General features: G+C 42.6%; 1 protein-coding gene across 3 annotated transcripts in view; it reads left to right on the top strand.

Annotated features, from left to right (window-relative positions):
• Window positions 1-6,803: 6,803 nt before the first annotated feature.
• The window catches only part of CAV1 (caveolin 1), a 36,966-nt gene continuing 22,928 nt past the window's right edge, over window positions 6,804-20,841 (top strand). Inside the window, exons 1-2 of one of the 3 annotated variants that reach the window (XM_019743219.3) lie at window positions 6,804-6,960; window positions 8,353-8,517. In XM_019743219.3, coding sequence (XP_019598778.1) covers window positions 6,931-6,960; window positions 8,353-8,517 — 195 coding nt within the window. In that variant the 5' untranslated portion in view covers window positions 6,804-6,930. Of the gene's footprint in view, window positions 6,961-7,363; window positions 7,662-7,799; window positions 7,985-8,352; window positions 8,518-20,841 lie in introns of those variants that run through there. The other 2 variants (XM_019743220.3, XM_019743221.3) reach the window with 2 other exon arrangements.

The following is a 20,841-nucleotide window of genomic DNA, read 5'->3' as shown; positions in this document are numbered from 1 at the left end:
AGAAAATCACAAATTTCATCAGATTGAGTTCTAAATCCAGAACAATAATAATGATGATAATAATAAGATGATGGCCTAATTTTTTGAAAGTAGGATAAATTGTCAGCTGCCTTGAAAATCACATTGTTTTAAGATAAGAGAATATATTTTGTGACCTATCTGGACCCTCTGTCAAACATCGTATTTGAGAGTCTTCATATAGAAGTTTGTATTTAATTTAAGGTTAGGGGATTTTTCCCCCCTTATCAACTGTTTAATGGAAACATTTTTAATGCTATATAAAGCTTCCTGAGAATGAAATAAAAGATGGCAAAGGATATATCTCAGTATTCAGATTAAAACTGAAAGCCAAAAACCAGCCCCTAACGACACACATTTGATGTAGATTTAGGCTTTTCACACCTTGCTGTATTCACACCTTTGCCAGGGCCTGCCTCATCATTGATGTATTTACCTCCCCCACCCTTGACTTTGGGCTGGGTCACACTGGACTTGCCTTGGCCAACAGAAGTGGGCAGAAGTGACAACATGCTATTTCCAAATCTAGGCTTCTAGGAGCCTTGCATAGTTTTCCTCTTGTGCAGCTGCCACTTCTTGGATCATGAGGAGAACCTACTCCAAATAGCTTGCTGATCCAGGAGTATGAGAGACGCAGGGAGCAGAGCCAGCACAGCCTGCAGTGAGCAGCCGAGCTGCCCCCGCCACCACAGCCTAGATCAGCCTAGCCCCAGTCCATTCCACCCGTAGATCTGTGAGAATGCATGGTTGTTTAGAGCCACTGAGTTTTGTAGTACTTTGTGCCAAATTATTGCAGCAATAATTGATTGATACACCCTAAATTTCAGTTTGAAAATGTCTGTTAAATATATGATGAAAAAAGTGTTGTCTCATCATCTTTCACTTTTAATTAGCTGTTATGATATCATTCAGACACAGCTATAAAGCTTCATCTGCACTGATGCAGTACTTATAATACCTTTACCAGATTTAGTTAGCACACCAGAAAGAATTGCACTTTTCTACACAGGATTGGCTACCCAAAAGTTTTCCCAAGAAAGTTAAATACCCAGTCAGATCAATTTGGTTTTGACTAACAATAGATTTGAAAAGAAAATTTAAAGCAAACTGACATAGCAATAGCTAAAGGCCAGACATAGTTTTCCACTATCAATATTTTGAGATAATTGGAACGATAAAAGCCCTAATGCAAGGCTATCAGTGAAATATAAATATTGGCAGAAGTTCTACAATTATGTATTTGGAATTTCATTTGAAGGTTTGTTATATTGCAGAAATACCAGATATATCTTAAGAGATGTTACTGGCAAAATCTTGACAGGATTGAGTTGAAAGGAAAGAAGAAACCTGGTGAACAATGCTAGTTTTGAAATGCTTACTGATGTTCTTCACTGGGTGCCCCTGTGCCTTCCCCTGCCCCACCCATCCCCGTGTCTAGGGAAGGATTATTACAGAAGAAAATCTTGATTCCAAAAGCCTTGGTCCTGGGAGAATTCAGGACATAAAAATTTGTTGGGTGATGCATGAGCAAGGATTTCTGCTCAATAGAGAGGAAATTGGGAAAATAAGCAAAGTAATTTTTGACACTTTGTGTGTCCTTAGCACGTGCCCAGATTAGTTAGGAGGATCGAAGAGCAGAGATACCATGCCTCCTGCTTCTGAGGACGGTCCCCGGAAGCAGCGACCTCCCAGGTTTCTCTGCACCACGGCCCAGTGGTTATTCTCTCCACACCACCTTCACCATGGGAGGCTCTGTGATACTGCACCCTGCCTGCCCATGTGGAGTCATCAGTCAGACTCGCACAGAGTCCCAAGAGAAGGACAGAAGGAGCAAAAAGTGTCTCTAGCCCTGGGCACGTATGAAGGACCTTGTATCAGGGTCTTGAATGGATCAGTGACCAAGGACAGGTAGAATGATGTACCTATCTGCAAACCCAAGATGCACAGCTAAGGAAGAGCCTCTCCCCAGACCCACCCCGAGATTTCCTGGCAATTCATTAATTATGCCTCTGGAATGGAGATGCAACCCCAGCAAACTGGAAGAAACTAGGAATTGACCGAGATGAAGGTTCTGCCACCTGAAGGAATTGGAGTTTGTTAAAGAAATTAAATTCAGTTACAGAAAAAGAGAAACTTTCACATCACAAGGGACTTTGATAGTATCTAGAATGTTTCCACTTTAAAAAGTCTGAAGCAAGTAAGGCAAAATGATATTATTTGACCAGGCTTGATGGTAGGTGTTCATCATACTATTTTCTGTATTTGGATGGTGAACTAATTACGATAAGAATACTTTAAATATATTTATTCCAATCCTGAATCTGTAGACTGAAATTTATACCCTTAAGCCTATATCTGTTATAAGCTTGGCAGTGTCCTCAGGCTTTAAAAGTGTCACCTTATCAGCTGTTCACAGCACCCTATTGGGTAAATGTCAATTACATTTTTTCATTTTACAAATTTAAAAAGTCGAACTAAATTAAAGAGATAGCATGAAAAGAATACTTTCTCAGACACCTTGGTTTGCTTTTTTTAAAAATATAGAAATAGTTGTTTATTTTTTTAAAGAAAATAAAATTTAAAATATCATTTAAAATACTGAAAATGGAAAGGCTCAAATCGAGGACGATTCCAGTGGACGCTTCAAGTCAGAACCAAAATAGGAAAGGGTCAGCTGATGAGGCAAGGTTTCTTCTAAAAAATAGTATCTTTCCATGTATACGAGGTGTGATCAAAAACTACAGTGAGGGGAGGGCGGGTGGCTCAGTTGGTTAGAGCACGGGCTCTCAACCATAAGGTTGCCTGTTCGACTCCCACAAGGGATGGTGGGCTGTGCTCCCTGCAACTAACAATGGCAACTGGACCTGGAGCTGAGCTGCGCCCTCCACAACTAAGATTGAAAGGACAACAACTTGACTTGGAAAAGTTCCAGAAGTACACACTGTTCCCCAATAAAGTCCTGTTCCCCTCCCCCAATAAAATCTTAAAAAAAAAAAAAAAAAAAAAAAAAAAAAACTATGGCGAATGCTGCTGCCAAGTGCCATCAAATGGGAAGCAGCGCATGGAACCTTAGTAACAGTGTGTGACAAGTTTCAACTTGTTCGGTGCTGTCGGTGGGTGTGAGCTACGATAGAGAGGTGTGTTTTAAAGTGTGCCATAAATCATGGATCACGAACAACGTATTAACATGAAATTTTGTTTCAAACTGCAAAAAAGTGCTAAAGACACACAGGAGTGTTAAAATTATTTCATGGTGATGCTGCAGTGACCATGAAGATCATCTTATTAGAGCCTTTAAAAAACAATGTGTGTAGAAAATGACCTGAGAAATGGGCAGTTTCCATCATGACAATACTCCATGTCACATATCGCTTCTGGTACGGCAATTTCTGTCAAATAAAAACATTACAATGTGTCCTTATCCTCCTTACTCACTGGATCTGGCACCATGTGACTCTGGCTCTTCCCCAGTCACAATGATTCAGGACATCGAGGCAGCCACGAGAGTGCAACTAACGACATTCACAAAACAGGACTTCCAGAGCTGCTTCAGAAAGTGGCAAGAACGACAGGATAAATGTGTTCAAAGTGAGGGGGATTAATGGCAGTGTGTCTTTTACTGTAATAAATTTTTTATAATTTAAACATTCACCATATCTTTTGATCACACCTCGTAAAATGGAAAATATGGAAGAAGTATGGCCGGTATGGGAAGAAGGCCTGAATGGAATTCAGTGAATGGAGGTGAATAGGGGAAGGTGTGAGAGGTGGTGATGGTGACAATCAGGGTAAATATTCAGCTGAACACAGATTGTAAAATTATTGACATTTGTGTACTTGCATGTAAATAGTCACTCTCTGAACCCCCTCCCCTGTCACCCTTCTTCTAAGGGCCCCCACCCTCCCAATGAGCTAGCAACCAGCCAAGCAAGACTGGAGGCACAGCTCCAGTGTGGGGACCCAAGTATGGAATGACTGCTAGATGGTTCTGCCATATTGGTTATTAATTTTTTTATATCATACCTAGTGATAATTCTACTTATAATCCAAGCTATACTCCTTCTTCTGAACTCATCAACAAAGGCACATTTGAGCAGCCTCAGCTTCTGAATATTGGAAAATGTTGGAAAGATGCCTGCTTCTTAAAACCTTGATTATCATTATAAGTGATCACACCTTAGATTCCTAATCCTAAAGTGGGAATTAGATGCGCCACCTGAGAGTACGAAGAGGACCTGGGAAGAGGACCTGGGAACGGTGGTGGGAAGGGAGAGAGAAAGCTGTGCCATGGAGTAAGGGGGTCTTGAGAGGAGAGGGAGAACACAAAAGGCAGCTAAGATCATCATCTTGCCCTGAGCAGGCCCTCCCCAGACCACTTAGGAGTCCATGTCCCCTAAATTAACAGGTGCTACAGTTATCTACCAACCTGCAATGTTGCATTGCCCCACAAAACTCTGTAAGAACAAATCATTTTTGTGTATTTAAACTTCAGTTTTCTCATCTCTAAGATGGCTCGTTTGGATGTGTCCCCTTTAGCTCTGTATTTTTAGTAACACATAATATACGAGTTGACCTTTAACCCTGGTTCTAAAAAAAAAAAAGAGGGCAAATGCATTGCCATGTAGCCATTTTTTAGTAAATGATTTGGAGAAAGTTATTAACTTGCCTCCAAGCCTAAAGTTATCTGTGTGGGTATCAAAGAAAAAATATTTGTTCTTCTTTACATCACCTATTCATTTCAATGCTTGTACTATGCTAATAATGCTTCATTTTGTTTTAAATTTCTCATAAAGTGTGAACCAATTCTCAGCTATTATAACCAGACTAAGATCTGTTTCTCCCTGGTGCCAGCTTCTTGTTGAGGCAGGTTAATGAAGATCTGTGGGTTTTCCTCTCATTAAGAATTCATTTTGGCATTGACAACGCTTCACTGATCATTATGATCCTGTGTGCTGCTGTTGATTCCACTTGGCCTTGGACTTGGCCAAGAAGGCTGGCCAAGAGGCCAAGAAGGCCCTCCTTTGAGTACTAGTTAAGCATTCACTCACAGGCCTCCCCAGAAAGTCCATTTCTTGCTGGAATGCAGGACATGCTTTCTCCCTGTTCCTGTTGACTTTTTTCACAGTCAAGATTACTCATCGCAGCTGAAGACTGAATAACAATAGATGGGAAACGGTTTCCACATTTTTCCATAGAACATAACCCCAACTGCTTTGCAGCCAGCATTTATGAAGGAAGAGTTAGATGAACAGCAATCTCCTAGCAATCATTAGAGGTAGACTGGGCACTACACAACACATGGACCCTGACACCACCCTTTTCTAGCATATCATGTTTGTTAACACACAATTTGTTCAAAGAATTTAGAAATACAATTTGGCAGAAATAAAATGAAGAAAGACCAACTTTGGAAAATCTTTAGTATTCTCATGATGATTAGCCAGCATAATTAAATTCATGCCAACATTTGTGACCTGCTCCCAGCTACATAGATGAAACTGATTCTTTTCTTAAAATGTGTTGCCTTTTTGCTATAAATAAGAGGCTGTCTTTTGTAGTTCTTATACATTCATGTCATCTCTATAACTAGATAATTAACTCTAGGGGTTCCATCCTCTCTTTCTCCTTTTCCTCCTCCTTTTGTGCCCTCCCACATTCCCTTTTCTAGGCTGCCAGTATTTTAAATGTAACATGTGTCCCTTTAGGTATATGCCCAGGTTTTTTATTTTAACTCATAATTTGACTTTTTATGGTATATGGAAACTTAAGTAAAAAAAATCCTTTCCACTTTTGGATAATGAATTTCCTGATTTACTATAATCCCAAAGTAAAAGTGACTGATTCTTGTTTAATTCATCTTGTGCTACTTTATAATAAGGTAAAGAAAGAAGCCCCCAATTCAGGAATAGATAAAATATTTTAATTACTAACAATTTTTAAAATTCTAATCAATTAGTAGAAAAGTTAACTCTCCCTCAGCTCACAACCAAGCATATTTTTTTTTAAAAAAATCATCTCTAGTAAACCTGAAGCTCCAATGAAATATTCCTACAATTGAAAATATTTCACCTGTTTTGTAACGATGGCCTGACCTTTTGGCATGAATTTCCTTTGTTCCAGAAAAGATCAGTAATAAAATTATAGAAAAGTTTAATATTTTTATTTCTTATTTCAAATCGTTTGGGAGCGTTTCAGAAGGCGCTGGGAAACTTTCAATTCTGCATGCCATGCCTGCTTCCTCCAAGTTTCCATCCACAACGACTAAATGTAAACCAGTGTCACCGAAAGCACACCCCACAGCGCACCCACACAGATTCCTTCCTAGTGTTTAGATGTGAAATGCACCTAAAGGTTCCGAGCCATTTTTCATCCCTTCCTCTGTGAAACGGGGTAATAGTTGTGTCTGAGGCAGCGATGAACAGACATGGCTTAGGGCGATAGGAAGACACGGCTTAGAACCGCGCAGGATTCTTGTTGAAGCTCGGGTGCCTATTCTGGGCTCTCTCCACTCGCCACCCCTGGTGGGATGATGCACTGAGAAAAGACTCGCTCTCCCCAGGACTCCTCTCAGCGGCTCCTAGCTAGGAAAATGTTGCCCTGGGTTTACAATACCCGCCCAAGCAGCCCAGCGAGAGTGAAACGCTTTCTCACTGCTCTGTGGCCCCGGCGGGCGATTCTCGCCCTCTGCTGCCAGAACCTCTGGGATGTGCCCAGACCCGGCGCTGCGCACGTCCCAGCCAACCCCCAGCCGAACAAACCCTTGGCCCGCGGCCAGGAGGCTCCCTCCCAGCCACCGCCCCCGCCAGCGCCTTTTTTTTTCCCCCCATACAATACAAGATCTTCCTTTCTCAGTTTCCTTAAATCACAGCACAGGGAAATCTGCTCAGAGCCTTCATCCAGCTACGGGCCAGCATGTCTGGGGGCAAATACGTAGACTCCGAGGTAGGCTCGGGTGGGTGCGCGCCGGGCCGGGCACGCCAAGAGTGCCTGCTTCTGCTATCGCCCACTCCAAATACCCCGGCTGCTTTCCTCGCCCCAGCCCTCTCTCGACTTCGGGGCACTCCTCTCGCGCTGGCACTGCTGAGGAATGGGCCTGGGCGGGGAGGTGAAGAGGAGGCGGGAATGTTCTGTTTTCCTACTGGGAACGGGCTCGGGATGAGGGGTCAGGGGGAGCTAAGCTAGAGGGAAAAGGGGATTCGGGATCCTGAAGTTGGATTTCCCTGACCCAGGATGCGTTTCTGGGTGGGGTCCCATGTGCTGCCTTACTGCAGGACCCCCACGGTCCGGCCCGTGCCTGCTGGGCGGCGGAGAGCTGAATCCGGGTGGGAGGTCATTCACCCGCAGTCCTGAGGACTGTCCCAGCGACTCCCCGCCAGGCGCCTGGACCGCCTGGCCCCGCGACGGCGTGCGCGGTGTTTGCACTTTCCAAAGCTCTTAGGCCACCTCAAGAACTCTTCCCGCAACTCTGCGCCTGGCAGGGGTGTTTGGAGAGGGACGCACTTCCCTTCCCCCAACTACCACCACCCCTTCCAACCTCCCTCCCGCCGGGAGTAGAGACCTCGTTATCCTAAAACGCAGCCGCCGTTTAGCCACCGGTCGGCAGCCTGGGAGTGACCTGAGGGTGGGTCGGGGAAGTAGTGCAGGTGAGATAATCGTTCCAGGGAGGTTTTGGGATCTGACACTTGGGTACGCCCAGAGACGGGGCATGCGGCCTGTAAGCACCACGGGGGTTGGAGGAGCTGTGGAAGGACAAAGGGCACAGGGAGGGTGGGTAGTGCGGGCAGGTGCTGGGAGACGCGGCAGGAAGCAACGAAATGGGGATACTCCATGGTTCAGGGAGTTCAAGTTGAATCTTAAGGATGAAGCTGGAAAGATTATGGAGAGGGGGGGAATGGGGTCCAGGGACCGGAAAATGGAGCAGGTGAAGCACTCGGAGTGAGGGAGAGGGGCTGGAAAGAAGTCAGAGGTGGGTCCCGTCCCCCACACCCCAGCTGCCGGGGTCTCTGCAGGGTACAGTGGCTGGGCGTGCGCTAGGCGGGGGCCAGGGTGGACTGCGCGGCGGGATTTGCCCTGACCCCTGGCGGCGGGCGGGGGAGGCAGGCGCTCCCTGCCTGGTACGAAGGGGTGTGGTGTCCTCTCCCCGATCCTCTTAAAAAGCTGCGGCGCCAAGGGGCTGGCTGCGCGCGGAGCCACTGGTAGAAGTGTTTCGTTAGATTTTGAGCCTTGGGGCTTGTTCCTCCTCCAGGCTGACTTCTGATCGCTTGTTTTTCTTTTTGAACATTTCTTCCCACCGCCGGTGCCACTCTCCCTCTCCTGGCCGTCCGCCCTCTGCAGGGACATCTCTACACTGTCCCCATCCGGGAACAGGGCAACATCTACAAGCCCAACAACAAGACCATGGCAGACGAAATGAACGAAAAGCAAGTGTACGACGCGCACACCAAGGAGATCGACCTGGTCAACCGCGACCCCAAGCATCTCAACGACGACGTGGTCAAGGTAAGGTGACGCGGCCAGCGAGGAAGGGATGTGCCCCAAGGGGACGCTGTCAGGGCCAGAGCAGCTCTGCTTTGGCAAGCAGCCTGTGCTTGCTTCTCCACCTTTGACACACACACACACACACACACACACACACACACACACACACACACACCGTCTCCTGGGCTCCATGTGTGGGAGCTCCAGCGGTCGTCAGAAATAGCTCATCTCCCCTCCCCCCTCCTGCTGGTTAGTTCAGCTGGAATTTAGTGAACTTGAGTTTTGTAGGCTTTCATACAACTGCACTCTTCTCCTGGCAAATGAACCCCTGATCTCAGCAACAGACTTGCACTCCTTGGAAGGGTGAGATGGTTACACTACAGGTCACCCTTTCTCCGTTCCCAGGTTGAAAGTCCAGTGAAGGGTGTGCCCACTGCACACAGAATTAAAGCAGTAAGGTCATTTTGTAAGGTCTTGTGCCAAAGGTGAAAGCCAGAACACGGAGTGGGCAAATTCCCTCAGCTAAAATTAAGTAACCTGAAGTGATTTCTTTCAAATAATAAAGTGGGTAGAAGTGCTTCCAACTAAAGACAGGTTACACAAATCCACATACACGTATATATCTACATCTACATCTATGCTATTTTAAGTGGAAAAAGATGGCACTGTGCACAGTTAGCAAATTTACAAAATCAAAAGTAACATGCACCTCTTGGTTTCTCCCATAGGCACCTCTAGGTAGGTGTGGAAAGTTGCTTCTTTAGTGACTGCCTGGGTCAGCCTTCCCTGAGTTAATGGGACACTCAGGTTGGAGTTCCTTTCTATATTTTCACGATGTGCTTGTGAGATTCAAAACAGGTTAATTAAACAGGTTATTGGCCAAACTTAGATCTGACTTGGGGGTCAGTTTTCTATTTCATTATGTTATTCAACTTTGACCCTTTCAGCAAATCAAGTCAGAGGAATTTATTGTCTGAACCCATCTGGACTGTGAAGTCATGGGCCTGAGCCATCCTTGGCAGAGGGTTTGCTTTGAGAGGCCAGGAGGGCCCAGGGAAGTCCTCAGCTGGAAGATGGAGTGCAAAGACCCAGTTCTGTACCATCCCAGAGTAGCCAATGGGGTACGTGAGCAATTCCCACCCACCAGCCCTCCTACCTGCAGATGGAAGGAGCAACAGGGCAGAGACTGTTCACATTTATGAATAATATATTTCAAAAAGGGGAACAATTTAATCTGTAACTGGAAGGAAAATGACTCTCTGTAACTGTCAGAATTGACTCTCTTGGCTCTCCGGTGGAGGAAAAAGGGAAGCTGGAGTGTTAGCAAGTTTTTCTAATAGCCAGATTATGGAATATTTAAAAGCAGCAGCAATAACAGAAGTACCTTATAAACGGAAAATTAGAATTGCTAAAAGCTATTTACTGAAAACATTACCTTAAAAGGGGTAAGGGCATTTTTGCTTTTTCCCCCTTCTCATGTGGCTTTGGACACAAGGAGAGAAGCCAGGAAAAGAGGCAGATTTCAGAAAGGGCTGGCTGCACGGAGCCTCCCTGTTGTCCCATGGCAGGGCGAGTGAGGTTCCTGGAGCAAGCAAAGCTCGAGTGAGTCAGAGAGGCCAGCAGCGTGGCTGTGGGTCTCCACACACAGCATGACTAAGCTGAGGAAGAAAGGCCCGCTGGGAAAAGAGACTTCAATGCAGATGGAAAAAAGGCATAACAGCCTCAGAGGAAACAGCAGTTTACCAAATGGCATTTCAAAGAGCAAGGGTGCGGATCCTCATATTAAAGAAATTCAGAGGAAGAGTTAGAGCATGCTCCTGCTGGCCTAGAGAGAGCAAACCCCGCCCACCTGCTCACAGACATGTGACCAAACAACAGTCAGAAAAGTGGACCTTGAGAAGAATTTGGTAGGCCCGCTTACTCAGATGCCTCACCTAAAGAGGACTCAGAATGCCCTGCGGAGAAACCCAAAGGGTGCCCTCTGCCAGGAGGGCTGGAAAGGGGGGTCACACCCTTTGGAGTCTCTTAGCTTATAATTTTTTTCTTTGAGTCCAAGCACAAACATAATGACAGAAACAAGGATATACCTCTCCATGTTACCATGACAGAAAAGAAAAAAAAATATTTTGATGACATAAAGACATCCAGAGTTTCGCTGCTAATGTATGGCAGCTTAAAACTTCATGTGATAATAAAGAATCTACTATTAAAGGTACCAAATCAGGGAAGGAAATATCTGTCCTAAAGACCAACAGCTCTGTAAAGTGGCTCTGTCTGCTTCTGTAGTCATTATCCACTGTGACTATTTAAATTTAAATTTAAAGTAATTTACGTTAAATAAAATCTAAAATCCAATTCCTCAGTCACACTGGCCACATTTGGAGTTCTCAGCACAAGACTGGTGGCTTGTCTATTGGACAGCACAGTCATAGAACTTTTCTGTCTTCACGGAAATGGCTACTGGACAGCACCAGTCTAGAGTGTTTCCTGAATTTGAAAAGGTTCCTGTACCAAACTTAGAAAAATAACTCTAGATGGAGAAGACATTAAACGCTGATGTACAGTGTGAGGAACATAGGATCCTCTCAGTCCATAAAACAGCTGTTTAGGGAAGGAAAGAAAACCCAGAAGCTAGGTATGTCATGAATTTATATTTCAAGAAAGTGGAGTATCATCACCTATTCCTCTGGTGATAGTGACATGAATTAGTTTATACCATTTGTTCCATTAAATTAGTTTCTTACCTTACTAAAGGTTTCTGCACCATATTATGAGATACCTGTGTAGACATTTATCCCAAAAGAGTAGGCTACGAATGCTTTTTAAAATTTCCTCTAATTAAACTGATCCCAACTTCAGACCCTTCATTTTCCTTCCAAGAGTTCTGTCTTATTTTCATTCATATGTTTATTATGTAATTATTTGGAATTTCTAGATAAGTAAAATGGCTTCAAATCTATGATTCTGATAACACATTGGCCACCAATCAATTCATCTATTTAAGTCTTATCATATTCTAAACTAAACACTGTGCTGCATACTACAAATGGTAATTCCTAAAATAAGTCCTAGCAATCACAAAGATTAGAGTTAATGAGACAAGATACATATAGATAAACAGTTTTAAATCTACACACATACAATATCACAATAGTAAGTCATTGCCAAATGGTAACTAATAGGTTCTTTTTGACTTTGACTTCCAGGAAACAAAACTATTAATAGATTTTAAGTTTCATTAATTTATGTTACTTATTCTCTCCCACATATAGTTTAGAATTTTCACTTTCTTTTTTCTTTTACAATCGGCATGCTGTTTTCTGTAGTCTCTATTTTAAGCCCTCTTATCATCATTTTGGATGTAGACCAAATAAATTCTAAGATAAATCAAAAGTAATATTAAATATTGCATAATAAAAAGGTTTTCAAAAAGTAAATTGCATTAATTATCTTGGTCTTGGTAGTCATTCTACAATGTAGATGTATATCAAATGATCACATTGTACACTTCAAATATATACAATTATATTTGTCAATTATTCCTAAGTCAAGTTCTTTTAGGTGAATAGTGTTGATATTACCGTATTTTGCCATGTATAATGCACACCCACGTTTTTGGCCCAAACTTACAGGGAAATAATCTTTCATTTTAATTTTTTAATTCAAATTTTCATTTGTTTACATTTAGGTACTGTTTTGTATTATAAAGGAATTTTAGCATTTATGTTTTAACATATTATGGTATAAGAAATTTTATGAAACAGATAATTACCAAACACAAGAACAGGTACAAGGTATAAGAAATTTTATGTACCGGTAACAAATTTACTATATCTATGCATCATAGAAAACCAAGAACTCTTTTTCATTGCAAGTTCGTTGTAAGTTCAACAAAACTGATTATTGTATTCCAGGGTATTATTTTCCGTACAAATATCGTTATTGATTTCTAGCGTTACATGTTTAACTCATAAGCGTAAATAAAAGAATTAAAAACATTTTTATATATATGGAATTAGTACTACCTAGGTATAATGTGCATCTTTATTTTTCCCTCATAAATTTGGGCAAAAAAGTGCACATTATACATGGCGAAATACAGTAAGTGTCAGGAAGACCCTACCATGGATAGGGCATTGAAGTGGGAGAAGGAGAAAGCATTAGAGAGTTTAAAGGAGAGGAGTATAAAGGAGATGCAGTCTGAGTTGGGTTGTAAAAGACAGATGGAATGCGTATAGCTGAGAAAAGCACAGAGGGCATTCATTCTACATGAGCAAACCATGGAAATGGGAAGGTCTCACTAAGGGCCTGAGTCTGAAAGGTTTAGTATCCCGTTTTGATTGGAATTAGAGTTCATGTGGCTGAGTGGCAGGTCACAAAGATGAAAAGACTCATCGTGGTCATATGGTACAGTCCTGAATCCAGCATTCAAGATAAGTTTGGACTTTATCATGTCAGCAGTAAAAAGCCAGGAAGACTTCAGCATGAGGATGGCATGATGAAGGTGGGCATTTTGGAAGATGACTGTTAAGGTAAAGGATGCAATAAACCATAACTAGTCTAGATGCACAGAGAACAGGTACAATGTATTTCAGGGTGGTCCAGACATGCAATGAGAACAGTATATATTGGCATTGGGGATAAAACCATATAGCACAGAATGACAGAATTTTAGAATTAGAAGAGAACGTAATGGTTATACCAAGCTACTCTCACATGGTTACCATCCAAAACAGATATTTTGAAATGTATCACAAGGGAAAAATAGACAAGGTTATGTGATTCTTGTGGACTATTGTCATGAGGGGAGCGATAAGTTGAGATGATTCTGAGGTTAATTCTGAGACAAATAAAGACATCTGAGAGGAGATATTATTAGAAAATAAAAATATGCATAACTTTTTAAAAACTTGAATGCAATGATTCTTAAATATACATGAACTTTTTTTTAGCAGCCAAGAGGAGGCATGCACATAGTAATAAGATCTGTTTGGGTTTCAAAACAACGGACTCTGTGATCCCTTTCAAATGGAATGCATTCCAGAGTGATTGCTGATTAATATCAATATAATAGTGATTTTTAACTTTGTGTTTATTTAGTAACCTATAATCAAAGCATGAGATTTAAGAGATCAGATTTTCTCAAGCACTTAGCACCATGGTAATACTCTGTTCTGTTGGAACTGGTGTCAGGTTTGTTTGTTTGTTTAGGAGGTAGCATCACAAGATGGTGATTAATATTCTACTACACGTGAGATCATTCATGGAATTCAGAATCCCCAGCTTGTAAAAAAGCATTATGGTGATCTTTGGTGGGAAATTATTCCCATATTACTGAGCAAAGAACGACAGTAAAATGGGGGATATAATTCATTCTTAAGCATCGGATACACTTTCAAGTTCAGCCAACAATGATATATATTTTAAATGCATATTGAAAGAAAGTATTTTTATCTTCTCCACCTTCTAATTGGGGTCAAAAGACTTTGAAGAAGTAGCTCAACTTTGGTTCTGACTGAATAAATATCATATTTATTAAAATTTAAGACGAGACACACCAAATATCCTTAAATTGTGAAAAAAAATTGTGATGTGGGTAATTCTTCCAATTAACAGTAGTGTTGGCTACTTTCTAAGGGGCTTAAAGTAAGAACAGCTGCAATGGTTAGCAGCATCTGGAGAGTCCAGTGATTTCAGAAACCACCTGCTTATGCATCATACTGCTCATTTGAGTCCATAAAATAACAGACACTTTCATATTCCAAGTGGAACTGCTTTTTAGTTTGCTCTAGTTTCAACAAACTGAAGTTCTTTATAGTGAAATGCTGATGGAGAGCTGGTCCCTAGAAGGGCACTGATTTGAGGGGTCTGGGCTCTTTCATGATTCAACTGGCTGGGTTTGTAGTGGGGGAAGGGCAGAGCTGCTATTTTCATACAAAGATGGTTTATGCCAAGAAACACACTCTTTTTTCTCCTACATTCGGAACCATATATATATATGGTTCAGAATGTAGGAGAAAAAATGATATATATATCATCTTTTTCACTGGACACAGAGGCCCTGGAGAAAAAGATTTGCATACTATACTTCTTTTAAAAGAAGTTCCAAAAAAAAGAAGACCTCAAACCCTAATATGCCTAACACATAGTTGCCCAGAGAAACCCTGATAGAGTGGAAAGAGTATTATGCCAAGATAAAAAAAAGATATTTTTTCAACTTTTTAACTTTTTTCTCTAAAACTTGAATGTAATGATTCTTAAATATGCAGGCACAAAATTCTTTTCCTTTCTTTTTCTTTAAGTGAGAAAAAGGCATGCACATAGTAGTCAGATCAGTTTAGGTTTCCACTTAAGGACCTAATGTGTTCGTGCTCTTTCAACTAGAAGGTGTCTAGTCTCATTCATGTGGGACTGGACACCGAGGAGAAAGACGTCAAGGCAATAGATTTCTCCTCCTCAGAAGTCTCTGAGACTCTGACCTACAAACAAGGTGCAAACTTGCTTGGATAATAAAAGCTAATAAACCCCAGCCTTAAGACTATTTGGGGCAAGTTATTTTATGTTTCTATGCTTCAATTTCTCTAACTATAAGGAAAAGAATGAGAGTCAGTCTCGTATAATAGCACCCTCCACCAAAGCTATTCACCTTTCCAAGAATGTTTATTATGTATCTACTCTAATGTGCCATGGGCTACAATTAGGAACAAGATAGGAGTCCTACCCACACAGACTATATGGCTACCTCCTTGCCTCTCTTCATGCAGGTTCCTTCGAAAACTTGTCCTAAAATTCCTTTACCAAAGTCTACTGTCTGTTGAAACACTATAACTTTCAGGGCTTAATTCAAAAAATGCTGCATCTGTACTGCCTCTCATTGTTTCTGAGCCAGTAAATAAGTTTGGGACAAAATGAGAAACACTTTTTTAACCAATGTACCCTATTTTGGTTCTATAAAAAGTTCTAATTAAATTATGGACAATATTTCAGTTCTCTAATATGCTCTCTTCCCATATTGGTGTTCAATTTCTAATCTTCCTATTGAAAATTTGAAATTTTCAGCCTTTTTAAAACATTATAGCATCTCTACAAATACAGAGGGCTTTCAAATTTGGCTGGGCATCAGAATTACCAGAGGAATTTTTAAAATACAGATGCCTGGGCCCATTGCACATGTACTAAACTAGCATATCTAGGGATAGATCCTAGGATCTGTGTTTCTCAAAGCTCCCTTGATGATTACATTTGTGAAGTCACATTCAGAAGTAACTGTGCCCAAGTTAGCTTAGAGACACACACCCTCAGTTGTTCCACCCTAAGATAACAGATGAGTCACGCTGTGAGTTCTAGATGTTCTAGATGTTCTTCCCGCCAGAATTCTGAGAGTCAGGCCAATGTAAACCACACCAGGGAGTTTGGAAACACCATAGAGGGTTCCCAGGTCAATCTGCTCTTGGTTTTCCATCATTCCAGGCCACTTTGCCTCAGAGCTAAGTACAAGCTTAGAGCCTCATGGCGACCTAGGAGTGGGTGGTCATGTGTCCTGGGTTGTCCCATACAGACCAGTTAATACTGGCCGTCCCTAAGTAACTATTAATAGTTCCGCCTTTCATGCTTACAAGTGTCCCAGTTTGGAAGAAAAATTATATGGTCACAAATGGATTAGCAGTGACCTGTCATTGATTCCTGTACCTGAAATGCATATTTTTTAATTCAATGATCAAAATTTCCACATTCCAAACATGTCCTGCTTTTCTTTCATCTCCACTCTCCAGGGTCAGCTCTCTCCTGCCCTTCAACGCAGCCATCAAACTCCACCATAACTTGGAGGAGGAGCTTTTAACTGTCAATCTACTCTCACTCAGACCTGAGCTTCTTTCCTTGCAACACAGGGTTAATAAAGCTCATCTCCTTCCGTCACATATTTTGTCAACAACTTAATCAAAGATTAAAGTGTTTAAAATGGTTTAAACTATTTTTCTATTAGTTCAGGAAACACAAAATAGCATGCTTTCACAGAACCATTGTTTCAGGTGGGGGAAGTGTTTTTAATTTTGTCTTAAAGGAAATCTGCATGACCCATGTACTATGCAAGTACCAAAGGAATTAATTGGTACAACAGATTTATACCTGCGCAGAGTACATATTTCCTGCCTGTTATGGGAACCGTGCTGATGTTTCAGATATAAAATACATCTTGTTTTCTTTATCAAAATTGAGGAGATGTCTCTTGTTGGCTATTATTTCATGCAGGGGAAGTATATATCCGAAAGACACAACCAAGCTTCCTCTTAGCAATCGTGAGCTGTTTAGGTAATTAAGAACCAGGCATAATACATTTAGATCATGTATATATGTGTTTAATCTCATGGCAACTTAAAAGTAACATTTTTTAATGGTGCATTCAATATATAAACCTTTCCTGAGCCCAACAAGGATATTGTAATACAAATGGACATTGATAGATTCTATAGAAAAAGATAAATTGCTTCTGGAGATTGCATCTCATGTATGTTGCAGGTATCCAACACAATTAAGTTTTCTCACATTCACAATGATTAACTGGAAAAGATACTGATTTCTGGACCCAAGAAGTAAGAAAGTAGGAGATGGGGAGGAAAAGAAGCAAAGATAAAGAGGAACACAAAAGGCCGCTTCTCCCCATCCTGCTGCCCTCTCTGCGAGCCTGGGCTTTGCGCGTGCTGGATCCAGGATCCCACGGCCATTGTGTCGCACTGCGCTGCGTGTCTGATGATGCGATGGGGCTCAGGAGCGGACGGAGTAGTAACTCACTACTCCTGCACACATGTAAACAAATCTGAGTGAAATCATGTAACTACAGGATAGGTCACAACTGGGCACAAAGCAGAGAATTCTCGGCAGTCTCCACAGCCACACGTGTTCCCCAGGCACTAGAGGCAGTAAAGGGGACCCAGCAGACGGAACCAGCAGTAGAGGCCCAAAGACCTGAGGGCACTTGGCATGTTCTAAGCAGCAGTGGCGGGACAGTGTGGCCAGAGCCAGGGACCCAAGCAGGAGCCAGATCGACAGGGTCCTTCATGCCCAGCCGAGGCATTTGTCTCCTTGCAGGTCCCAGCGACTCACACAGCGGTTTTTAGGCCAGGGAGTGACCCGATGAGACATGGCCTGCACTAATAGAAAGGCCTGATCTCAGCACCCTGGGCCAAAGCAAGGGGTGCTGAATGTGCCGGCAGGAGCAAAGCAGGGGAGGGCTGCTTCCTCCAGCACTTCCCCCAGGCCAGCTCCGAGGCACAGATTACTGACTCTTCCAATGGCCCTTCGAGGAGGGTGCTATTATGATGGTCCACAATCACATTCATTCTGCAGATAAGGAAACTCAGGTTGAGACGTTCGCTCAGAATTACACAGGAGGGGTAGTCAGGGTTTGAACTCAGACAGCGAGACCTCAAGGCCATGGTTCTTCCACACTGCGCTCCAGTGCCTCTCTGTAATAACTGGCCATGACCCACGCAGACAGTGGTGTCTCCATAGCGCTGAAAACCCTGACTGTTCCCACGGCGGGTGGGCGGCACTTGGCAAGGGGAAATCCAGAAGTCGTCTGTTTTGGGAGTGACAGGCCCGCAGTTCTAAGTCAGATGCTACGTCCTGGCAGGTGGGTTGGGGAAGAGGGGAACACCGACTAAAGACAAAGGTAAAACCTGAGACCTCATGAAGTGTGCGTGCTGGGTGAGCTCCCAACAAGACAGGGACGGTCAAGTCCCAAAGACCGGAAGTGGGGCTCAAGGTGGGGGTGTGGTCTCAGTGATTAGAGGCGGAGCAGCTCTCAGCGCCAGACAAGCTGCAGTCCTGGCTTGTGTCGAATCGCCCGACTCTTAGAGCATCCCGATTGCCCAGGTCGGCCACAGCGCCTGGGGTGTAGCTGATCCTGCCTGGACGCTGGGAGGGGTGGGTGTCACAGAATAACGCAGGCCTGACAGGCGCTCTGCATCCACAGCTTCATGTAAGGCACTCAGTTTGCCTGGATTTTTTGGATTTCTCCAGACTTTCGTGCTCTTACAGCAATGCGCTGTGAAAACAGGAAACAATTGAGAACAAACCTTAGTCTTATGCTAGTGGGAGAAATGCCTATTCAGTCCTGAAAGTAGTTTCTCTGAGACTTCCTCCCTAGTAATTCTGTACTTGTTCTCAAAAACAAACACCAGAAGTAGGGAGTAGACTTAACAGCACATGTTACAAGGCACCGTTTATCTTCTGCAGAACAATTACAATGGCCTGTGACTCATGGCTCACGGTTAGCCTTTTCCATATTATTAGCAGTAATAATACCTAGCTGGAAATGGGCATACCAAAATATGGCAAGGAAATGTATTGCAGTCACTGGATTGCAGCACCAGTCACGGTCAGGTCAGCAGATTGCGCTTCCTCGCTTGTTCCTAAGCATCAGGCTTGTTAGTGGGAAGAAATGGTTTGTCTAAAACAGTTGATAACCATCCGTTCACCAAACTGTTTTGAGTAAGGCCCTCTACTACTCTACTTATAAAGGTAGGAATGAGAGTCATTCTCAGATAATGTGCTCCCCAGAGAGACCATCCGATGAATGTTTAGGAAGCATTTACTCCACAGGAGTATGCCATGAGTCCTGCTGCACGAGAGCCGCACTGACAGAACCACGGCCCTCGCCCAGGCCGCCTCACACACATGGCCTGTAGGCCTTCCCGGACTGCCCTCATCAGAATTGGTCATCTTTTCTCTTGGCTTCCACCACAATTTGTTTTTATTTCTATTTTAGCACGCATCTAAGCCTTCTAAACATTCTACTTCTCTTTCCCCATGCCTCTCTTCCCACGTCCTCCCCGAGTCCCTCAGAGCTGCCCAGTGCCCACCCCAGGGTTCCACACTGAGTTTGCCATCAGAAAATGGATGCCAAATTGAATCTGCCAGAAAGAATCTGAGATTCTTCTTTAAGTAACTGAAGGTCTCCTGTGAGCGCAAAGACAGTAGGATTCATTATTGCCTTTCTCTCTTTGCCCCTTTTCTCTATAAAAGCCACATTTAAAATCTTGTAAGAAAAAATGGAATTAATAAATAATCCCCAAAACATCCACTCTATTTACTAAGGTAAAGAGAAAGCATGGTTTAATATGTGTATACGTTTATTAGGATTTCTGTTTTAACCTGTAGTTTGAGGAGGACACAAATATGTGTGTCCTGAGCCTTCCAGGAAGCAGCCTATGGCATCCCGGGCCAAGAGGATAAGGCTCATCTCCTAAGTATCTTGGGCCAGGGCAGCCAAGCAAATTCCCAGCATGCCAAGAGATGCACTGTGCTACTGGGCAGTGCCCCCTGGGGCCAGAGGTGTGAAGGCGAAGAGATGGCTCTTAGGTCACAGGAGAAGCCCCCTGCCAAGAAATACATAAAAGGACTCCTTGTCGGAACCCCCATGTGCCCCTAGACAATGCCAAGCATCAGAGGAATGACTAGGTCCAGAGACAACCCTGAAGAAAAAAACAAAACCTTCCACACATAAAGGAGACAACAGCTTTGAGAACCAAAACCTCTTCTTTTTGGCTTTACTACTTCTAGATGTTAAGTACACAGAGCTCTGTGGTTTTACTAGCTGGGAGGTGGTGACCATTAATCCACAATTCCAACAACATAAAAGTTTCTTTGTACCTCAGAGGTGGTCTCTTATAGATCTCAGATCTCCTCTCAGGAAAAAAAGAAGAAAAAAAACACACACAAAAACAGGCAACATATTTAAGTGCTTTTAGAAGGGGTCAGACATCATTCATTTCATTATTGATGTCTGTGCCAAGTGAAGTGGCTGTTAGCTCCTTTTCCAGATGTGTTTCTTTGTCTCGTCTACCATGATAGGAGGTGGATTTACTGTAATACGTAGAAAAGTAAGATTTTTCAATTTGACTTGTCATAGCGTCACTACTAGCAAGCTAAGTATAGGAAATCAGGATCAGTATTCACGTAAGAACAGGTAGGATTAGGAAGTAGCCATCAAAAAAAGGGTGTATTTTAGGTGTGACTGGTATCTAATATACAGCCAGGCCACAGTCCTTGTACATTTATATTTTGTCAAGGACTGGAATGAATAAGTTAAGAGGACTCTAAACTTGCAAATGACACCAATTACAATGATCTTGTTAGCATCTGTGATAAAAATAACATCAAAGTGATTTTGACAAATTACAAATAGCCTATAAAAATAAGATAAAAACTAATACAAAATAAGATAATGTTTTATGAGTAGAAATAAAATGTCGACATATTAAGTAGGAAGCAAATAGGTAAATATACGAAAAATAAGAAAATACCAGGAGAGGGTTGTCATTTCTGTAGGAGCTTGTGATGTGG

Source organism: Rhinolophus sinicus, chromosome 8, assembly GCF_057876585.1.
Source record: "Rhinolophus sinicus isolate RSI-liver-muscle chromosome 8, RSI-T2T, whole genome shotgun sequence".
Taxonomy (NCBI): domain Eukaryota; kingdom Metazoa; phylum Chordata; class Mammalia; order Chiroptera; family Rhinolophidae; genus Rhinolophus; species Rhinolophus sinicus.
The sequence above is the reverse complement of the archived record's forward strand: the minus strand, read 5'-3'. Positions and strand labels throughout refer to the sequence as shown.